Raw genomic sequence first — 20,110 nt, forward strand, 5'->3', positions numbered from 1 at the left:
AAGCAGTAAATTCTTTTCTCCCAGGCCAGACATCTCCAAGTTCCTTCAACTGTCAGGCTTTCCAGATCCTTCCTTTTCTTACTCTTCAGCAATCTCTGTGTGTTTCTAAAACTATGTCACCCAGAAACAAAGCTGATATTCCATGTGAAGTTTGGGCACGGAGCATGGCATGCGTTTCTCTATTGGCTTTCTATCCTCCTGGAGGGAAGGAGTCTTGCCCCATGGGAAGGGCCCTGCTGCCCTACCTCTCAGCCTCTCTTGTGCTTAATACCTTCCCCGCACCCACTTGCTTTGTTCTGTGGACTGTGCGCTGGGGTTGGGATGGGGAAGCCTCCTGTCCCACAGACTTGGGAGCCTCTTTCTGCTCAGAATGCCAGAATGTTCCCTTTTCGTCTTCCTGGAACACGTTTCTCCCAGGTTCTTGCGTGGTTCTCTCCCTTACTTTTGTCAGCCTTTAACTCAGTTGGCACCTGATCACTGAGTTCTCTGGTCCGCCTGTCTCCAGGGCTTTCTTTCCCCTTCCCAGCTTCATTTTTGCTTTCAGGGTTTTCTAACACACTAAACAACCCCCCCCCCACCCTGCCCACCCCAGTAGACCATAAGTTCTCTGAGTGCAGGTATTTTTGTCTGTTCTGTTCATTGCCAGTCCTCTGCAGCCTGTAATGCCTGGCATGGTGTAGGTGGTTGGCGAGTATTTGTGGCTTAAAAGCACGACTCTTCTTTGCTTAGAAGTTGTACCATACTGGGAAGTTCATAGTCATGGGTCAATTTTTTTAGATTTTGAAAAGAAGGAAATTTTTTTTTTTACGATGTTATTGTTAGAGCGAAAGCACCAGCCAGGTAAGGAGCAGAGGGAGAGGAAAAAGCAGACTCCTTACTTAGCACGGAGTCAGATGAGATGCAACCCTGAGATCATGACCTGAGCTGAAGGCAGACACTTAACCGACAAGAGTCACCCAGGCACCCCCAGAACAGAAAAAAATTTTAAGTGCTTCACTTGATGGAAAAATAAGCCACATTCATTGTTTTAGGACTTTAGGATTTTCAAATCGTTTTGTTTGCTTTATTAACGTTTTACATATTGATGTGATTTCATCTTAAGTGCTCATAAGATTTTTATGTTCTGTAAAAACCAGTGTAGGTTTTTAAAATAATATCTGTTCTTTAAATCTTAACAGAGCTTCCCGGGTAGAGAGCTTAAGATAAATTATCTTTCCAACTTAGAATGGCCAGACTCCCAAACCAGGTCCTTGGTTTCTTCCATGCGCCCTACAAAGCTTGTTTTCTCTTTGCGCCAGGACTTGAAAACTTGGAAAGCACTGCTTGAAGATATTTAAAATGTTGTCTTCAGATGGAGTTGCAACCCACTGAATTGTGATTCTGTTTTATGTTTTTGTCCTGGGTTGAGAACTATGAAAAGACTTTGTAAAACAATAAAACATCAAAATTCTGTAAAAACAAACTTATGATCTTTCTGGACTTAACAATGTTCCTTCCACATGTACAGAAAGGTATTTCCAGAGACGGAGCTGAAGGCATTAGAAAAAAGAGTTGGACGTCAAGGTTTAGCTGTATAGTGGAATGGTCAGCAGCAGCAGAGAGAGAGCTGCTTGTACTCACAACGATGTGAGGGATTCTGAAAAACATTGTGCTTAGTGAAAGAACCCAGACACAAAAGATTGTATTGTACATGATTCCATTTATTTGAAATCAAGAATAGACCAACCTAAACCATGGTTCTAGGAATCAGAGCAGTGGTTGCTGATGCTGGGGGTGAGGAGAACAGGAGAGTGACTGTAATGGAGCACAGGAGAATTGGGGGTGGGGAGACTAGAAACATTCTGTATCTTTGTAATGGTGCTAGTTACATAGGGGTGCTAGTCACAATTTTAATTGTGAAAATTCATGAACTATACATTTAAAATGGGTTTTGCTGTATATAAATTTTAAAAATTCACTTAAAATAGACTTGGTAGGTGTTACATCTATATATAACTTTTTGTAGTTATTTTCATCAACAGAACTCTCAACTACAGAGGACTTGAAGAACTTTTGAAAATAAGCTTTGTTTAGATTATGATTAAACTTCTGTGCTTTTAAAAATGGTTGTTTATACCTCTTGTGGCCTGTCTCGAAAAAAGAAATTTATTTCGAGGGTACATGAAATATATAAATCTGTGGTGAGTGATTATATAAGAGTAAGCTATTTTTAGGTAGAAGCTTTGCAACCATAATGAGACAGGAGTGTGCTTAACAGAATCTCAGTTGGGATTTTCATACTAGATGCCTCAGAAGGCTATGCATTCTGCACTGTTGGAAAGTACCTTTCAAACCTTTTCTGTTTGAGGGAATGCCAGTTTTTGCAAATTTGATGCAAACATCAATTCTTGAGTAGACCTATTTAAAGATATTTTTCTAATTATAAAGTTATGAGAGATATATGGAAGATACACAGGAGTATACAGAAAGCTATTTTCTGTTAAATACGGAGAGACATATAAAAACCAGAGCCCAGCAAACCACTGGTGGGATTTTGGTATATCTTAGTTTATGCATATTTGCAAACCACAAATACAGGATATGTTACTGTTTTCTATCCTACATTATTTTCAATGGTATCAGAGTGAATATTTTTCTTTTTCAGACATACTCTTTGAAAACATGTCTGCATAAGAAGTGAATTATTTTAACTTCCATTATCAGTATAGTAGTGGTCTTTTTACTATCTATGCCCTTACTCCTACCCAATATTATTGTTTTTACAATTTTATTGAGGTATAACTGATGTACAGTAAACAACATATTTAAAGTGTAACTTAGTTTTGATGTATGTTTCAGTAGTGAAACCATCAACCCAATCAAGATAAAGACTACTTCTGTTACTTCCAGAAGTTTGTTCTTGCCGTTTGTAATAGCTCCCACTTCCCCCCCACCACCACCAATACACAGGCACTGTTGATTGACTTTCTATCACTGGGGTTCAATAAGCATTTTCTGGAATTTTATGTAAATGGAATCATTGGAGGTGTAGGAGGTTTGGCTTCTTTAATTCAGCATAATTATTCTGAGATTCATCCATGTTGTTGCGCGTACCGATAGTTTGTTCCTTTTCATTGCTGAGTAGTTGTCCATTTTGTGGTGTCCCACAACTTTTCCCCCTGTTCGTAGACATATGGTGTTGTTTCCAGATTTTGACTCTTGCAGATAAAGCTATTAGTATTTGTGTACAAGTCTCTTACGGACATAATATTTCATTTCATTTAGGTAAATACGTAGGAATAAGTAGTATGGCCAGGTCATACGGGGAATGAATGTTTGTGGGGCTTTTTATTTATTTTATTTTGTTTTGATTTTTTTAAAAACTTGAAGTAGGATTCATAAAACATAAAAATAACTATTTTGAGGGTATAATACAGTGGCATTTAGTAAGTCACAGTGTTGTGCAACCATTACCTCTGTCTCCTTGCAAAACAGTTTTCATCACTTCAGAAGGGAACCTTGTACCCAAGAAGCCATCACTCCCCATCCCCTAAAATGACTAATCTCTATTTTGTCCCTATGGAGTTCCTGTTTGGAACATTTCACGTAAATGAGTCCTATGATATGTGAACTTTTGATGTCTGGCTTTTCACTTACATATTGTTTTCAGTCTTCATGCACATGGTAGCATGTATCAGTACTTTGTTCCTTTTTATAACTGAAGAGTTTTCCATTGTACGTATATAACACATTTATTCATTTGTTTATGGACATTTGGGTTGTTTCTAGCTTTTGGTTGTTGGGAATAGTGCTGCTTTCAACATTTTTTACAGGTATTTGTTTGAACACCTGTCAGTTCTTTTGGGAATATGCATAGGAACAAATTTCCTGGGTTAGGTGGTGGGTCTAGGTTTAGCTTTCTGAGGAAGCACCAAACTGTTTCCCACAGCATGTGTGCCATTTTGTGTCCCCACCAGCAGTGTACAAGGCTTCATTTTCTCTATAACCTTGTCAACACTTGTTATTTTCCTTTTTAAAATTTTTAAAAGATTTATTTATTTTAAAGAGAGAGCATGAACATGAAGGGGAGAGGAAAACTCAAACAGAGTCCATGCTGAGTGCATGATGGGGGCTGGATCTCATAAAAATAAGATCACGACCTGAGCTGAAACTAAGAGTCAGATGCTCAAGTGACTGTGCCACCTAGGTGCCCCTGTTATTTTCCTTTAAAAAAACAAGTCATTCTAGTGGGTATAAAGTGATATCGGAATATTGTAATGATTTGCATTCCCTAATGACTGAAGGTGTTGAACATCTTTTCATATACTTGTTGGCCATTTGTATGTTTAGAGAAATGTCTGTTCAAGTTGTTTGCGCATTTTTAAATCATGTTGTCATTCTGTTGCTGAGTTATAGGAGTTCCTTATTCAGTCTCGATACAAATCCTTTATTGGATACGTGGTTTACAAATATTTTCTCCCAGACTCCCAGTCTCTTGCTTGCCTTTCTCTTAACATTATCTTTTGAAAAGCAAAAGTTTTGATATTGATGATGTCCAAGTTCCATATATATATGTGTGTGTGTGTATAGCTTTTTGCTACCTATTTAAGAAATCTTTGCCAAGCTCATGGTTGCTAAGACTTTCTCTTGTGTTTTCTTCCAGAAGTGTTCCAATTTTAGCTTTACATTTGGGTCTGTAATCCATTAAGAGTTAGATTTTGTTTTTGTTTTTGTTCTCTTTTTGATATATTGAGAGAAACTAGAGTCCAAAATAAACACATATCCTTATTTGTATCAGAAGACTCAATATTGTTAAGAAGTCTGGTCTTCCCAAATTGATTTATACAGTCAAAGTAGTCCCAGAAAGAATTCCAGCAGGGATTTTGTTTTATTTATTTATTTTGGGGGATAGAAATTGACAAACTGACTCTAAAATTTATATGGAAATGCAAAGGACCTGTAGTAGCCAAATCAATTTTGAAAGAGAACAGAGTTATAGGATTTAGACTACCTGATTTCAACACTTTCTATAGAAAGTTATGGAATTGAGAAAATACGGTACTAATACGGTGTAAAAACATACGAATCGGTGCAACAGATTAGGGAGTCAAGAAATGACTCCACACATATCTGGTTAACTGATTTTTTTTTTTTTTTTTTTTTGAGAGTGAGAGATGGAGCGAGCAGGGAAGGGCAGAGAGAGAGAGAGAGAGAATCTCAAGTAGACTCCTCGCTGAGCGTGGTGTGACATAGGACTCATAGGACCCTGAGATCTCAATCTGAGCTGAAGTCAGGAGTCAGATGCTTCACTGAGTCACCCCGGCGCCCTGCATCCTTAGTTTTATCTTTAATCAGAAGTTCCTTTGCAGTGGCAAAGGATATGATATGATAATGGGTATATTTTCGAGGTTAATATAGTCCATAAATCTTCATAACCAAGCTCTCATAATATGCAGTATTAACACAATATCCTGAAGGTACTGTACCTCCTTCACTTTACCCTTGGCCGTGTAGAACATGGACCATGTGAAGACACAGTCATCAGTCTCTATATATACTGTGTAGGTATATCATATCTGTATATATAAATTTTTTTTTGACAAATATAGAAGACTTTCTAATATTTCATGGGTGCACACACTCCATTTGGAGACTAACCAAAGGCAATAAAGAGCCACTGAAAAGCTTTGAGAAGTATTGCTAGATTTACATTTTTAACATATGAGCAGGATAGGAATGTGAAGTGTCTTTTTCACACTATAATCTCAGACTGTAATTTCTCTGTGGTTTAACCAATCTCTTACTGTACTTTGTATCCCTAGCACTTACTTTGAAAAAGTAGTAGGTGTTCAGTGAAAAGAAATTTCCTTTAGGATTTTACTTATTTGACAGAGCGCAAGCAGGGGGAGTGGCAAGCAGAAGGAGAGGGAGAAGTAGACTTCCCGCAGACCAGGGAGTCCCACGTGGGGCTCCATCCCAGAACCCTGGGATCATGACCCAAGCCAAAGGCTGTCGCTTAACCAACTGAGCCACGCAGGTGGCCCCCAATTTTTTTTTTTTTAACTACTTGGAAATTCTCCTAAGTCAGTTAATTCTTACCCAAGGTTCACATCAGAATGGTCTGTAGTGCTATGGAAAAAAAAAAAACAAACATTATTTGTATTACTGTTAGGGTTAGTGTTAAAGAAATAGGAAACTCCAAATCACCTAATAATTAGCTTAAGTAAGTTAGAGACTCTTTTTCCACCTTAAAGTAGATAGGACAGGGGAAGTCTGGGCCTGTCTGGGCCTGACATAGCAGTTTCAGATGTTAGGTCCTATTCCATACATCAAATTATGGTCAGTAGGAAGGAACAGAGAGAAAAATTGGAGTGTGCCCTTCCCTTTAAGGAAATATGGTGAGTTCCTCACAATGCTTCCATTCTTCGTGGGCGGAACTTAGTCATGTGGCCTGAGCTGCCAGAGAAACTGAGAAATAATCTTTGAGCTGGAGGGCAATAATGTAGCCACGTAACAAATTAGGATTCTCCCAGATGGTAGGAGAAATTAGCAACTTCTGTAATAGTACACAAACCTGTTCATTCTTGAGAGGCTTGATTCAGTAGGTTTAGGCTAAGACTGGGCCTTCTAATTAAAAAAAAAAAAAAAAAGGAAAAAGGAAACAGATCTGGATACACTCTTCATGATGAAGAATCTTGGCTCTAAGCCAGGTTTTGAACAGGACAGATCTACTCTTTCTTGTAATGAGAAATCTTTCTGCTGGAGGGTATGGATTCAGCCAGGTTTCTAATCTGCTTTTTATGACTTTGCCGTTTGACAGTGGTGTAATCACTGACAGGGGTCCAAGTGATGGTTTTAACAAATATTTTGCTATAATCCAGGTCAGTCTGCTTTGCATACCCCGCCCCCATTTTCCTGGTCCACCAAACCTGTAACCATTACCTTCCTGGATAACAGCCGCCCCCTGCCCCCTGACTCCTCGCCTCATCTCGCCAAAGTGAAACCTTCTGCTTCTAGACTTATAGTTTCCATCAACAGTGTTCTTGCCACAGCATGGATTGGAAAACTTACGGAATTTGAAGTTAAAAGATCTTGGTTTCAGTTCTTATTTCTCTGCTAACCTATGACAAGGAGCTTAAACTTGATGATCTTCAGTTTATATATACACACAGCTCCCCGCCCCATATATTCCTCATAGGGTTGTTAGGATTTAATGAACTAATGGTATGTAAAAGTGCCTTTTAAACTGTAAAATGCTATGCGTATACTTTATCAGTAGTAGATATAAAATTAGCCCTGTGTACACAGAATCACAGTTTATACAAATGCTTATGAAATTGTCCTTTTTTTTTCCTAAATAAATTCATACTGAAGTTAAAATAATGAGATTTTTAGGATATTTCTGCTTAGGGTCTTGCACTTAAATTATTTCTTGGTAAACCTTAAAATATAAATACTAGTTGAAGAGATCATATCCAAAAAATTATTTTTTAAAATAAGTCTTTTTAGCCACATATTTATCATTTCTGGTGTTCTTCATTCCTTTGTATAGATGAATATTTCCATCTGGTATCGTTTTTCTTCTGCTTGAAAGGCTTAAATTTTTTTCTCACAGTGTAGGCCTGCAGGTGATGGTTTCTTTCAGATTTTGATGTCTGCACACATCTTCATCTTCAGCCAAAAAAATTATTTTGCATTGCTTCAGGGCCCCTTTACCTCTCTTGTTACTATGTAACTTAATGTTTATTTAAAAATAATTTCAGTGCTTATTTTTAAGCATGTTCCAAGAACCATTCTGAATAGTAGGGAATTCAATTATCAATGGATACTTGATGGAGTTAAAAAGACATGATTAAAAAAATACTTTAAAAAATTTCATAATCTTTATTATAGGCTGATTTAGAATTTTATCATTTTTATACAGCCAGCACCAATTTATTACATTACATTGAAAGTTGTTTAAAGTGTGTTTAATATATACCATTACATGTGTCAGTTTAGCATTCTTTTGTGTACGTGATACATGAAAACTTTTTGAAACTTTTAATACATTATATTATGAAGTAGAATAATATATAGAGGAAATTATGCATTGAAATCTGCATAGTGCTTTTAGGAATATAATCCTGTAACTGCTACTTCTGGAATATAAAATAAACATACTTGTGGAAACTTGAACTTAGTGTAAATGTACCTTATAGAAGTGTTATAATCCTGGTCAAATGATTCAGTTTTGGAATTGGAAAATTTTTATGACTCTTACTTATACCAAATTATTTTAAATGCCAGAACCATTGAGCAAGGCAGAAGAATAAATATGTATTGAATCTACTATTGGTCGTACACTGTGGATGTAAATAGTTCTACATTGTTCTATTGTTTGTATATATTACTAGTCTTACTGATTTTATTTCTTTGGGATATTATTTTTAAATCAGTCTGACAAAAAGTATTAAATATTCTGAGTTTATATTCTTCCAAGTATCGTTATCATCTTGCTCTTATAAACCTCCACATATTTGCCAGATATTTCTTCAGTGCCTGTTTATTGGCCTCTGTCCTACACATAGAAGTAGCCATTTATCCCCCAAATTCCTTCTTGAATTAAATGTCTGAAGATATACTTGGAAATAATTGACTTTAACAGATTATTAGCAGAAACCATAGCAGTTTAACAAGCTCTATTGAGGTCGTTTTACCTAGAGTATGTCACTAAGTCGAAACCAAGTACAGGCCTTCTTCATCTTTCTCAAGGCAGAACCTAAGGGCAGAGAGGCACAGAGCTAATTCCCAATGGGATTTCCTTTTCTCTTGGCTTGAGCTGGGTTGAGGAAGATGGCAATGCCCATAAGAAAGGGACATTTTTTTAGTGGTGCCAAGAGCCAGTGACCGTTGACTGTAAACAACAGGAAAATGAAGAGCTGTCATGTTTTGGGGTGACCAGGTTAGTGAGAATGAGGCTTCGGAAGGCTTGGAAATGATCTCATTTTTAATCTCAAGGCAGACTCTTATATTGTGTATAATGTTAAGAGAATAGAGGCTTCTTACTGCGTCACATGCTGGGATCTGTAAGTTGATGACCTCTTTGTTTCTTATTCTCTGTATTTTGCATATGCATGTTGAGGCAAAAGCAATTAGGAGAAAACTTTATTACCCATACCTACCCATCTAAATCTGTGCACATCTACGCTGCCTTTTCTCTTGAAACTAAGGGTGAACTTTCTGTGCCCTGACAAGGGCCAACTGTACACTTGTGGATTAGATCCCATTTTTAGCAAACTCAAGAACATCATTCTAGCAATTCTCTCCTCTCTCTACTGCATCATTAATTTAAGCCCCCTTTCTATTGCATCTTTGATCAGTACAGAAACATTCTGGTTGTCTTCTGTACAAAAGCCTTCTTGACTCTCCTGTCCCCTTCCAGCAGGTGCTCCAATTGTCTTCTTTCCTTTTAGCAAAACTTCTTGGGAATGGGCCAGACTCTCTTGAGTTTCCTTCTCTCATTTTTCTTGACCCACTCCACTCAGGTCTTTGCCTTCAGCATCCTCTCAACACTCCACTGAAACTACTTGTGTTAAGTTCACCTTTGATATCATCACCAAATCCAGAGGTCCTTTTTTCCTAGTTCCCATATTTTTTTTTTTTTAAAGATTTTATTTATTTATTTGAGAGAGAGACAGTGAGAGAGAGCATGAGCGAGGAGAAGATCAGAGAGCTAAGCAGACTCCCCATGGAGCTGGGAGCCTGATGCGGGACTCGATCCCGGGACTCCGGGATCATGACCTGAGCCGAAGGCAGTTGTCCAACCAACTGAGCCACCCAGGCGTCCCTCCTAGTTCCCATATTATTTTTATCATTGGTGTTTGACATGGTTGATCACTTATTCCTCTTTGAAATACTTCTCAGAGGCTTACAGGACACCACACTCTCCTGGTATTCCTTCTGTCTCTCTTCCTCTCTTTTTTGGTCTCCTTGTGCTGGTTCTTTCACTTCTCCAATCAGAAGAAAATATAAGTCTTTGGTTTTCTTCCTGTTTACACCTCGCTTTCTCCTCAGTGATTCTTTCTACTGTTCCAGCTTGTAATATATTTTGCAGATGACTTTCCAGATTTCTGTCTCCAACCTGGACCTCTTCCGTGGACACCTCATTTGATGTCTACTTGACACCTACACTTGGATGTCTGGTAGCATCTCACACTTAACCTATACGAAATGAAGTTCCAGATTGTCCCTGTTCCTTCTGCAATCTTTCCCATTTTAGGTAACGATGGCTCTATCTTTAGTTGCTTAGGCCAGAACTGTGAAATCATCCTTAATTTTTTTTTTTTTTTGGTATCTCATACATAGGCAGTCTGTCAGCAAATCATTTAGGCCTTCCTACAAAGAGTGTTCAGAATCTTACTACATAGGGGCACCTTCCTTGTTCTTTCACATCTCCTACATGGGCTGTTGCAACAGCCTCTGAAAGGATCTTGTTGATTCTGCTCTTCACCTCCCCCTGGTTCTCCACAAGGTCAGCCAGAGAGATCGTATTCAAATATAAATCAAATGAGGTTAATCCTCTGTACAGACCCCTCCATCAGTTTCCCTTCACTCAGAATCAAAGCCAAAGATTTTAAGGCCATCTGCAAGCTTTATACAGTCCTTCTTCCCCCACCACAAGTGCCTTGCTTATCCTGCCTCCATCTCCATAGTCTCAGATCAAACAGATCTGCTTTGGTCACTGAGGCATAGTTGTTTTTGAGTAAGTATCTTTTTCAAAAGGACTGAAGTAAGACCTTCAGGAACATAGGGAAGTCCTTTTTCTTTCTTTCTTTTTTTAATAATTAAAAAAAATTTTTAATAAGCATATAATGTGTTACTAGCCCCAGGGGTACAGATCTGTGAATCACCAGGTTTACACACTTCACAGCACTCACCATAGCACATACTCTCCCCAATATCCATAACCCCACCACCCTCTCCCAACCTCCCTCCCCCTGGGCCACCCTCAGTTTGTTTTGTGACATTAAGAGTCTCTTATGGTTTGTCTCCCTCCCAATCCCAGCTTGTTTCATTTATTCTTTTCCTACCCCCCAAACCCCCCATGTTGCATCTCCACTTCCTCCTATCAGGGAGATCATATGATAGTTGTCTTTCTCTGATTGACTTATTTCACTAAGCATAATACCCTCTAGTAAGGAAGTCCTTTTTCAAAAGGACTGAAGGAAAGGCCTTCAGGAACATAAGGAAATGCATTACACAGAAAGCATAGAAGGCCATGATGGGATAGTATAGAAGGGCATTAGAATCTGAAAACTTGGAGGTGTAATGTGTGTAAAGATGCTTTGTAAGTCTTTAAAACAAAGTAAATATACCCTGTGGTCGTGAGGATATATATTATTACACTTGATCGTGCCTCAGACAGGGATCAGACCTTAAATTTCCTGGGCCTGGAGATGAGGGTGTGATTCAGCCTGGCTGTGGATTTAGAAGTAACTCTGTCATTCACACAAGGGCTCCATCCTCCTACACCAAAACAGTTAGGTAGCCTTCCAGGAGCAGAAGAACCCTTATCGGCTCTAAAGGACCAGACCCACTGTAACAGCTGTGGCCATAGCAGGGAATCATCTAAAGCACACATCTCTTAAGAAGTTTTGAAGTCAATATAGTGTTGATCCTATAACCACAAAAATAATTGCCAGTGTAATTCCTTACCTGAGAGATGAAACTAGATGTTTTAAATTCAAGGTCTAGAGTATTTCAGTGTTAAGCGAAAACATTCTGTGTTATTGTAGCCATGCACCCAATAATGAATAAGGCTAATGCTATTTAGCTGATGGGAGTGTGGCCAGTTGAAAGAGTTTTATGAGACTGATCAAGACCAGAATCTCACCTAACCTGTAATTGGGTAATTGGACACAATATTCTGTGAATACTCATCACCTACTCCCCACTTAGTAGTGTGTTTTTGCCAGATGTAATTATTGTCTCCGCCTAACTTAACCTCTGTGGAACATGGGGAAATAGCAGGGTACTTTATAGAATGAGAGTAGATAAAATATGTGTGCACTGGCTAGCACGTAACTGTTTTTAAAACTCTTGATTCTTCAGCCGGCATCTGCTCACTGTGTGAAGAACACTTTGGAAGTGTTCATTGTGAATTTCCACCTGCCAGCAAGAAATGGAGTAAAATGTAAGATGACCATGTTGCTGTGGTTTGAGATGATGAGTGGAAAGGCTTTATTTGCATTAACTAAAGTGGTACAGACGTGGAGCATGTATATGTTTATTATTAAGAGAGTGTGATGGTTTGGTCCTTAAATTATTCCTAATAAGTTTGACATTTATGTTCACTTTGTTATATGTTAATTTTAGTTATGGGAAAGTTAGAGGGCTGAGGGTGTAAATTTTTTATTTGAATTTTATATATATATATATTTTTTAGCAGGATATAGACATTGATATATTTTTTTAAAAGGTTTTTATTTATTTATTGGACAGAGAGAGAGATCACAAGTAGGCAGAGAGGCAGGCAGAGAGAGAGGAGGAAGCAGGCTCCTCGCTGAGCAGAGAGCCTGATGCGGGACTCGATCCCAGCACCCTGGGATCATGACCTGAGCCGAAGGCAGAGGCTTAACCCACTGAGCCACCTAGGCGCCCCTATTTGAATTTTATATTTAATTTGAAAAATGTCACCTGTATTCTAGAAATGTTCTAATGTAATTATAAACATATATGTTGGGCATCTGCACTAATGCCAGGTTGTCCCCTGGTGTTGCTGAAATACTGAGATTGCAGAGGATGTGGAATTCCATTATTCCAGGGTTACTGAGTTAGTATGTTCTTAGATGCTTCCCTAAAGCAATGAAGACCTCTTTACTGTAGTTTCTGCGATGTATATACCTACTCTCAGGTACGTCATTGTACCTGATGAAAGAAATTGCTGTTTTGTGTGTAATTTTCGAGGAAGGGCTCTTCAGTGCAGAAGATCCTGTTATGCTCAAAACAAGGACAAGTGCAGTCAGGACAATGAGATAAAAACAAGGTAAGAGCTAGAATAGTGCTGAGAGCTTCTTCTCCTGCTTCTGCTTCCCACCCTTTTCACTCCTCTTAAGAACAAGTGAGAACATATGTCCAAAGTAGCAGAAATGAAGTGGTGCTTATTTTAGATGGATAAAGGGGTAAATTGGATTTTAAATAAGATTTTGTTGAGGGAGCTTGGTATTTGGGGGCCTCACTGATTTATTTTGCCACTATTCTGAAGTCTAGATGAAAGTAGGTATAAAACAGGTATTTGTGAAGTAGAAGGGTTAATTTAGTTGATTCATATATTGAAAGGTTCAGTTTCAACAGTGCATTTGCATTTTGATATTTGAAAAGTTATAAGGATAAAGCTAAAGGGAGCCAGGTGGGCAGGGTTGAAGGAGCTTGGATCCTCCTACAGTGGTATTTCTGGAATCTAGATATTTAACAGTGCTGTAGAGATCTTTTCCATATGAAGAAAGGATAATATTGGACATTATGCTCAATTTTGTAGTCCTTGTTTACAGATAAATTAGTTGTCTTACCCATGAAATGGAGGGAGGACAATTTGGGGTTGTTGTTGTTGTTGTTTTAAGTTGACTCCAGCCATAATAAGAGTACTTCCTCCTCTGGAGATAAATTGTAGATTGTAGGAATATTTACAAGTATTTTGCAATTTCTTAAAAACTGTAATTATAGAAATATTTCTTTTTTCCAGTTTTGCATGCCCTTGTTGATTTACCATTTATTGCTATTCTTATTTCATGATCACAGCTCTAATAATAATCTCATCGCTGTAATGATAAACACTAAGGTGCCTGAGGACTAGAACTATTCCCAAGATGATAAAGGTTTTACTCTGTTTCTTCTGCGAACGTAGCATTTCATTAAAGCTGTATTTTTAAGTTCTGTCCAGGGCTCTCCGTGTTGAACCTTATGTGTGGCTCTCAGCAACTCAGGGCCACAAAGGACTCTGGAGTCAGAACCACAGGGAGGAGAAGGTGCCAGGGAGCGTCAGGAGGTCTGAAAGGGTGAGATTCAACAGAGAGACTAATTCAGAGAGCGGGCTGAGTTCTGTGGCTCCCAGGACCCATCAGAGGTTCCGCCTGGGGGAGGTTGTGGAGTCCCCCTGCCCAGTGCTTTTCAAACTGTTGGAATAGTCCCCACTTTGGATGAAGGGGAGGGAAAGCTGTAGTGCTCCTGGTTGTCCCAGTGTCAGCCAGCACAGCTTTCTGAAACATCTGCTTCCTGTGTTGGGGTTATTTTTGAGAAAGGTTCTGCTTTGCTAAAGTAAAAAAAAAAAAATTAAAAATATGGTTGAAGACTATAGAGAATTCCACTATTATCTAATAATCTAATTTTTAGATGAGGCAGCTAGGGAACATGAAACTTGTGAGATTGCACCGTGGGTAACGGTAGATCTCTTTTCTGGAAGTTGAGGGAGATTCAGAATAGTTTTGATTCCTAGAGTCCTGATATCAAGACAGGTTAACTTCTTCGCAGCAAATCTAGCACCTGCTGTTTTGTAGGAGGGTCAGCTTGCTTAAATTTTGGGAGGTGTTGGTTAACTGCGAAGTTTGAAATGCTCTTGAATTAGGTAGGAGGAATTGATCATTTCATTAAAAGATGAAAAATGAAACCAGTCTTTGCCTTTGTTATAATCTCTTTTTGTTGTTGTTATTATTATGTTATTATTATTATTATGTTATTATTATGTTATTTTGTGTTAAATTATGGTAAAATATGGAACCGTAACCAAAATATGGAATTGAAAAATTAAGTCAAATTGTCAATTGCTTGGCCACTCGTTTCCTTTCATATATCAGCTATTTTGAAAGTAAGCTGGAGGATTATATCTTATGCTTTATTAATTATTATTATTATTATTATATTTAGAGAGAGTGCAAGTGGGATGGGTAGGCAGATGGGGAGAGAGAATCTCGAGCAGATTCCCCACTGAGTGCAAGCCCAGCTCAGGGCTTGATTCCGCCACCGTGAGATCGTGACCTGAGCCAAAATCAAGAGTCCAATGCTTAACCCAACTGAGCCACCCAGGTGGCCCAATCATAACGTACATGTTTTAATACTCAGAATTGTTTTAATTATTTTGTTCGAAAGCTGGCTTAATTTCATGATTAATGATGAGAGAGGGAGTCTCTAGTTTTAAAAAGTTTTATCTGATTTCTGAATCGGCCTCTGCTCTTACACTAGAATCTTGGTCCTTTGAGCCAAATTTGCTAGTCCTAATCTGTTTTCATTAGCTAGAGCTGTTGTAAGAAAAGGCCCCACGGGAAGAAGAGAATTGGCTTAGTAAGTGTGCTCATTCACCTGTGCGTGTATATAGCACGGCTGTTTTCATTTCTGATGTTGCAGTTGAACTGGATGAAAAGCTAATAAATTTTACATCTTTCATGCGTAAGACTGTGGCTCCTGCCACTCTGAAGTCTTTTCATGTTTCTCTCTTCTCTTCTAGGTGAGGAATTTTAAATTGGAACAGGAGCAAGAAAAAAACAAAATTTTGTCAGAAGCACTGGAGACTCTGGCCACCGAGCATCATGAATTAGAGCGGTCTCTGGTTGAAGGCTCCCCACCTCGCAGCATCCTCAGTGAGGACGAGTTCTATGATGCGCTGTCAGGTAACTCTAGCATCTCACCACCTGTGGTGCTGGTGAACTGAAGCCCACCACCTAAATGTCTGCTGAGGGTCGATGTCACCTGCAGCGTCCTGGACCTGGCAGCTGAGACGCAGCACTACCGCTCCCCAAACGGTCTGCCTTCCGTGTGGTGTTATTGAGGCAAGAGCTGGGAGGTCGAGAATGAGTCTGCCGACACTGGTGGCGTATGCTAAGCTGGAGAGGGGGCGCTGCTAAAATTCAACGAATTTGATTTCTTTTTCCTTTATTCAGGGACCATTAAATACCTCCTACTTCTGGGTGCTGTTACGTGTCTCAGGCTGGAGCAGGGGACAGTTCCTGTCATCAGAGAGTACTCTGTATCCTCAGAGGGTTCAGATGAGGGATGTGGTTAGCGTACAGTATGCTGAGTGCCAGAGTAGCGGTGACCCCTCGGTGGGCTGGAGCAGAGAGAAGTGCTTAATTCTGCCTCAGAAATACATGCCAAAAACCTGACAAACTGATGTGCATGAACTCCATTGTCTAAATTGGAATCCTACCTCTGACATTAGCTGGCCGTGTGACCTTGGACAAGTTCTGTGACCTCTCATGTTCTGTGTTGACACGTATTTAAAATGGGGATAAGTATATCCATTTCCACAGGCTGAGTCAGGATTAAATGAGTTCTTGTGTTTAAACTGTGTTTAGGGGGCGCCTGGGTGGCTCAGTGGGTTAAAGCCTCTGCCTTCGGCTCGGGTCACGATCCCAGGGCCCTGAGATCGAGCCCCACGTCGGGCTCTCTGCTCGGCAGGGAGCCTGCTTCCTCTCTCTGACTGCCTCTCTGCCTACTTGTGATCTCCGTCTGTCAAATAAATAAAATCTTAAAAAAATAAAGTAAAATAAAAATAAAATAAACTGTGTTTAGGATGGGGCCTGATGCGTACTAGGTACTCCGAAAATAGATGCATATTGGTAGCTAAATGACTTGGGAGGGGATGGCCCACTAAGCAATTTTGACCTTTGAAGAATTTACTTCAGAGTTTCTGAGGTGGATGTGTGTCAGAGAGTGGCTGGAGATGAGTGAGGCTAACAGCTCTCTTATGTGAGGAAATCAAGTTCTTAAAAGAACAGATGGATGTACGCAATTACCCTTCTTGTTGAACTTGACCATGAAAGCCGGAGATCCTGGTGGATAGGGAGTGAAAGGACCACATTCAAAGTAGGAGAATAAAGGAAGCACCGTGAGAGGTAGTAGAAATGAGAACTAAAGAAGACGGGGTTGAGGAAATTAAAATGGTGATCATCTAAGGGAAAATGATTGTTTGATGGGATTTTGGCAAAGAGATTTGTTATGTGAGATAAACAGAGCAAATAGGACTTTTATTGTGGGAAGTATGATATAATGAAAAGAATGAGAAGTAATTTTAATAGCCAGATTTTGGAATCATTAGAGAAAAGATTATACTGATGATGATGTTGTCTTAGATAAGGCATTAGTGAAAGGAGTGACTCACCGGGGAGAGAAAGTGAAGCTAGGATTTGAAAGCAGTGGGATGAGTGGCAGGGCAAAGGAAGTATTTAACATGAGTGAGAGAAGTGGGAAGGGAGGAGGAATGACATTAGAGGCTACAAACATTTTTTTCACACCTACCCCGTGCCAAGTCCAATAGTGTTATCTTCGGTATTCCTTCCGTTTGGGGCATCCAAAAGGGAAAGTCCCTAGAGGGATCATAGGATTAAATGCAAAGAGGTCTGAATATCCAAGAGCCCAGACACTTCGGCTCATCTTTTATGGGTTTTTTTTTAAAGAGAGAAAAAATTTAATGTTCATTAAGAAAAATTGTTATAAATGACTCAGTATGAAAGTGCATGCAGGGGTGCCTGGGTGGCTCAGGGGCTTAAGCCGCTGTCTTCGGCTCAGGTCATGATCTCAGAGTCCTGGGAGCAAGCTCCACATCAGGCTCCCTGCTCAGTGGGGAGCCTACTCCCCTCTCTCTCTCTGCCTGCCTCTCAACCTCTCTGTGATCTCTCATTCTCTCTGTCAAATAAATAAATAAAATCTTAAAAAAAAAGAAAAAGAAAGAAAGAAAAAAGAACATGCATTACCCAGTGAAGTTTTCTGTTCATCCCTTATCCTAGTTATGTATTCTTCCTTGTAAGTTCTTACTGACAGCCTGATCCATTCTCTTCCAGGCCTTTTTAAAGCAGTCCCCTGCATATGTGTACACGTTCATATGGCTTCGTTTGTTGCGAATCAGGAGTGGAAGTAGCTGATGATCTTTCTGGATCTGCAGTTTCATGTAACAACATAACTTGGAAATCTTTCCCTTCGGTAGTACAACTCTAGCTCATTCTTTTTAAAGGTTGTGTAAAAGTCCGGGATATGATTCACCACTGTTTTCTTGATCATTCTCTTCTTGATAGACATTTAGCAGCTACTGTCATCTTTCTGCTTCTCCTATTTTAGCACCCAAAACACTCTCCCAGATCATCTCCTCTGGGAGGAAGAGATAAAAAGGACTGTAGTCCCCAGGTGAGAACTGGCAAATAACAGCACAGCCCAAGTGCCAATTCAGACTGGTCTGCAGTACTTGTTGCTTTATGGTTTGCTGTGTTGAGGAGTATCATGAGCCTTAGTGCAAGTGTCTAGGTCAATTAGCATGTTCTACTGTGGTTGTAGAAATGAAGGAGAGAGACAGGTGCCATGCCTTTGCTTCTTCCTGCCCTGAATGACTCACCTGAGTTGTGTTGCATTTGCCTGAACAGAGTACTTTCTGTGGCCACTCCTACTATTTCCTACTAGAAATCTTGAAAATCATTTGATGCGTGTATAACTGCATTAAGGTTGAGTCCAGTGCCCTGGGTTCAAGCTGTGGGCTACTGATGACCTAGCCATATATTCACTGAGATCATAAAAGCCATCATTTGGGAACGACTTCATCTCCTTGCTGCAATCTTTGCACATCAACCTCCCCTCCTGCTTCCTTCTTCCTCTCTGTTAAAAAAGAAGAAATGTCCCTCCTCAGTGAAAGCCATCCCCTCTTCATTTGTTCATGTCCCCATCTCCTTGTACCTTCTCAAGAACTGCTGTTTGGTTATTATTTTTTTTACCTTCCCTTTCAATACCACATCATTTTAAATACTAACTTAAAATTCCTGTAGTAGTTTCCTGTTGCTACTATAGCAGATTACCACGAATGTGCTTGAACAGCACAGATTTATTTTCTTACAGTGCTAGAGGTCAGAAGTCCCAAAATCAAGGTCTTGGTTAGAGCTGTGTTTCTTTTGGAGGCTCTGGGGGAGCATCTATTTCCTTGCCTTTTTTAATTTCTAGAGACCACCTGCATCTGTTGACTTGAGGCCCCATCCTCCATCCTCAGAGCTAGCAGTGTGACATCTTCCAGACGCACTCTCTGACTCTGACTCTTCTCTCTCACTTTTTTAAAGCATCTTAGGGATATCAAGGGGCCCACCCAGGGTAAGCTCTCCATCTCAAGGTCCCAGCCACATCTGCAGAGTCTTCTTACCATGTAAGGTAATATAGCCACAGGTTCTGGAGGTTAGAATATGGGCGTGTTTGGGGGACCATTAGTCTGACCACCACAGTCTCCAAATTTATATCTCTAACCCTGACCTCTTGTTAGAGACTTACATACTCAACTATCAGGTGGAAAAACAAATGAGTTTTTTATCTTTCTCTTAGATCTTCTGCCTCCTCCTCCTCCTAGAGTTTGCCTCATTTTAGTAAATGGCATCTCTTTCCTCTTCTAAAGCCAGACACTGACACCTCAGAGTGGTTTGTGACATTGATGTGCCCATCCATGAAACCCAGCCCAAAGCTTGTTCATTCTACCTTAAAATCGTACCTCAAAGCCATGTATGTTCTATTACTATAGGGTTAAAGGTAGGTGCTGGGGCTGGAGGCTGTTGATAAATTATGACTCTACTAATTCCTATATCCTTTGGAAAGTTACTTCGCTTTTCTGTACCTCATTTCTTCATCTGCAAGTGGGTCATGAGCTCGCTGTGATAAACATGTACACTTACAACGGCATCCGGCACACTGAGCTGTCAGCTGTGCCATACCCACTCCCACTCCTTTCCAGCCTCTCAACTACCGTGCTTCCAACCTTGCCCTCCTGAAGTTCACTCTCTGTACACCACCCACAATGACACTTTGTAGATGGCCACCTCATTGCATTCCTCTGCCTAAAATCCTGGGTGGCTTCTCATAGCACTGAGATAAAAATTAGACTCCATAACATGCCTTCAAGGCTCCTGACATCATCCCCATCCTGCCTGTGTCCTCAAATCAGTCTTGTCCCCTTACTCCCTTCACTTAACTGCATTAGCCACCCTAGCCTTCCTCCAGCCCTGCAGCGTGGTAGTGACAGCAGACTACTAGGTGTGGAGTTAAATAAGACCAAGAAAAAGTATGCGAAACTATACTTCATTTAAAGCTTTTTTTTAAAGCTTATTTTTAATTGCTGATTCATAATAAAAGATTAAATCAA

General features: G+C 39.7%; 1 protein-coding gene across 5 annotated transcripts in view; it reads left to right on the top strand.

The window, feature by feature from the left end:
* OSBPL1A (oxysterol binding protein like 1A) overlaps positions 1–20,110 on the top strand; it is a 242,145-nt gene that overhangs the window by 128,456 nt on the left and 93,579 nt on the right. For all 5 annotated transcript variants that reach the window (XM_044243255.1, XM_044243256.1, XM_044243257.1 and 2 more), the window contains one exon: positions 15,458–15,620. In XM_044243255.1, the coding sequence (XP_044099190.1) occupies positions 15,458–15,620 (163 nt within the window). The remainder of the gene's footprint in view (positions 1–15,457; positions 15,621–20,110) is intronic.

Source organism: Neovison vison, chromosome 3 (genome assembly GCF_020171115.1).
Source record: "Neovison vison isolate M4711 chromosome 3, ASM_NN_V1, whole genome shotgun sequence".
NCBI classification, from domain to species: domain Eukaryota; kingdom Metazoa; phylum Chordata; class Mammalia; order Carnivora; family Mustelidae; genus Neogale; species Neogale vison.